Source organism: Gavialis gangeticus, unplaced genomic scaffold, assembly GCF_001723915.1.
Source record: "Gavialis gangeticus isolate Ggan-Ray unplaced genomic scaffold, GavGan_comp1, whole genome shotgun sequence".
Lineage (NCBI taxonomy): Eukaryota > Metazoa > Chordata > Crocodylia > Gavialidae > Gavialis > Gavialis gangeticus.
The window spans coordinates 114,872,469-114,872,863 of NW_017729025.1; the positions used below are offsets into that span (position 1 = coordinate 114,872,469).

The 395-nt window shown below is 69.9% G+C and overlaps 1 protein-coding gene across 1 annotated transcript in view; it reads left to right on the forward strand.

Moving 5' to 3' along the window:
• Positions 1 to 249: 249 nt before the first annotated feature.
• The window catches only part of ZDHHC13 (zinc finger DHHC-type containing 13), a 45,679-nt gene continuing 45,533 nt past the window's right edge, over positions 250 to 395 (forward strand). Inside the window, exon 1 of the mRNA XM_019519459.1 lies at positions 250 to 321. Coding sequence (XP_019375004.1) covers positions 301 to 321 — 21 coding nt within the window. The 5' untranslated portion in view covers positions 250 to 300. The remainder of the gene's footprint in view (positions 322 to 395) is intronic.

Genomic DNA, 395 nt, shown 5'->3' on the forward strand with positions numbered 1-395 from the left:
AGCCTTGCTCGGGAGGCTGCGATGGTGATATGTGTATGTAGCCTTGCTCGGGGGTTGTAACGCGTGGGTATGTGTAAGTCTTGCTTGGGATCTGTGATGGGTGTGTTTGTGTGTGCGTGGAGGCTGTGACACGTCTGTGTCCCTGTTGGGGGTCGTGACGCGTGTGACCGGCCGTGCTGGGCGGCTGCGGCCTAGCGGGCGCTGTGAGGCGGAGCGAGGACGGGCCCGAGGCGGAGGCGGAAGGGGCCGTGCCGAGCATCGGTCACCGGGAAGCAGCAGGCGGCCCGTCGCCCAGGCGCCATGGAGCGGGCCGGCGCGGCGGTGAGCTGCAGCCTCCCCCCCGGGACCCACCCCGTGCCCCCTGGCCAGTGCTGTGCGGGGCGGAGGGATCCCCC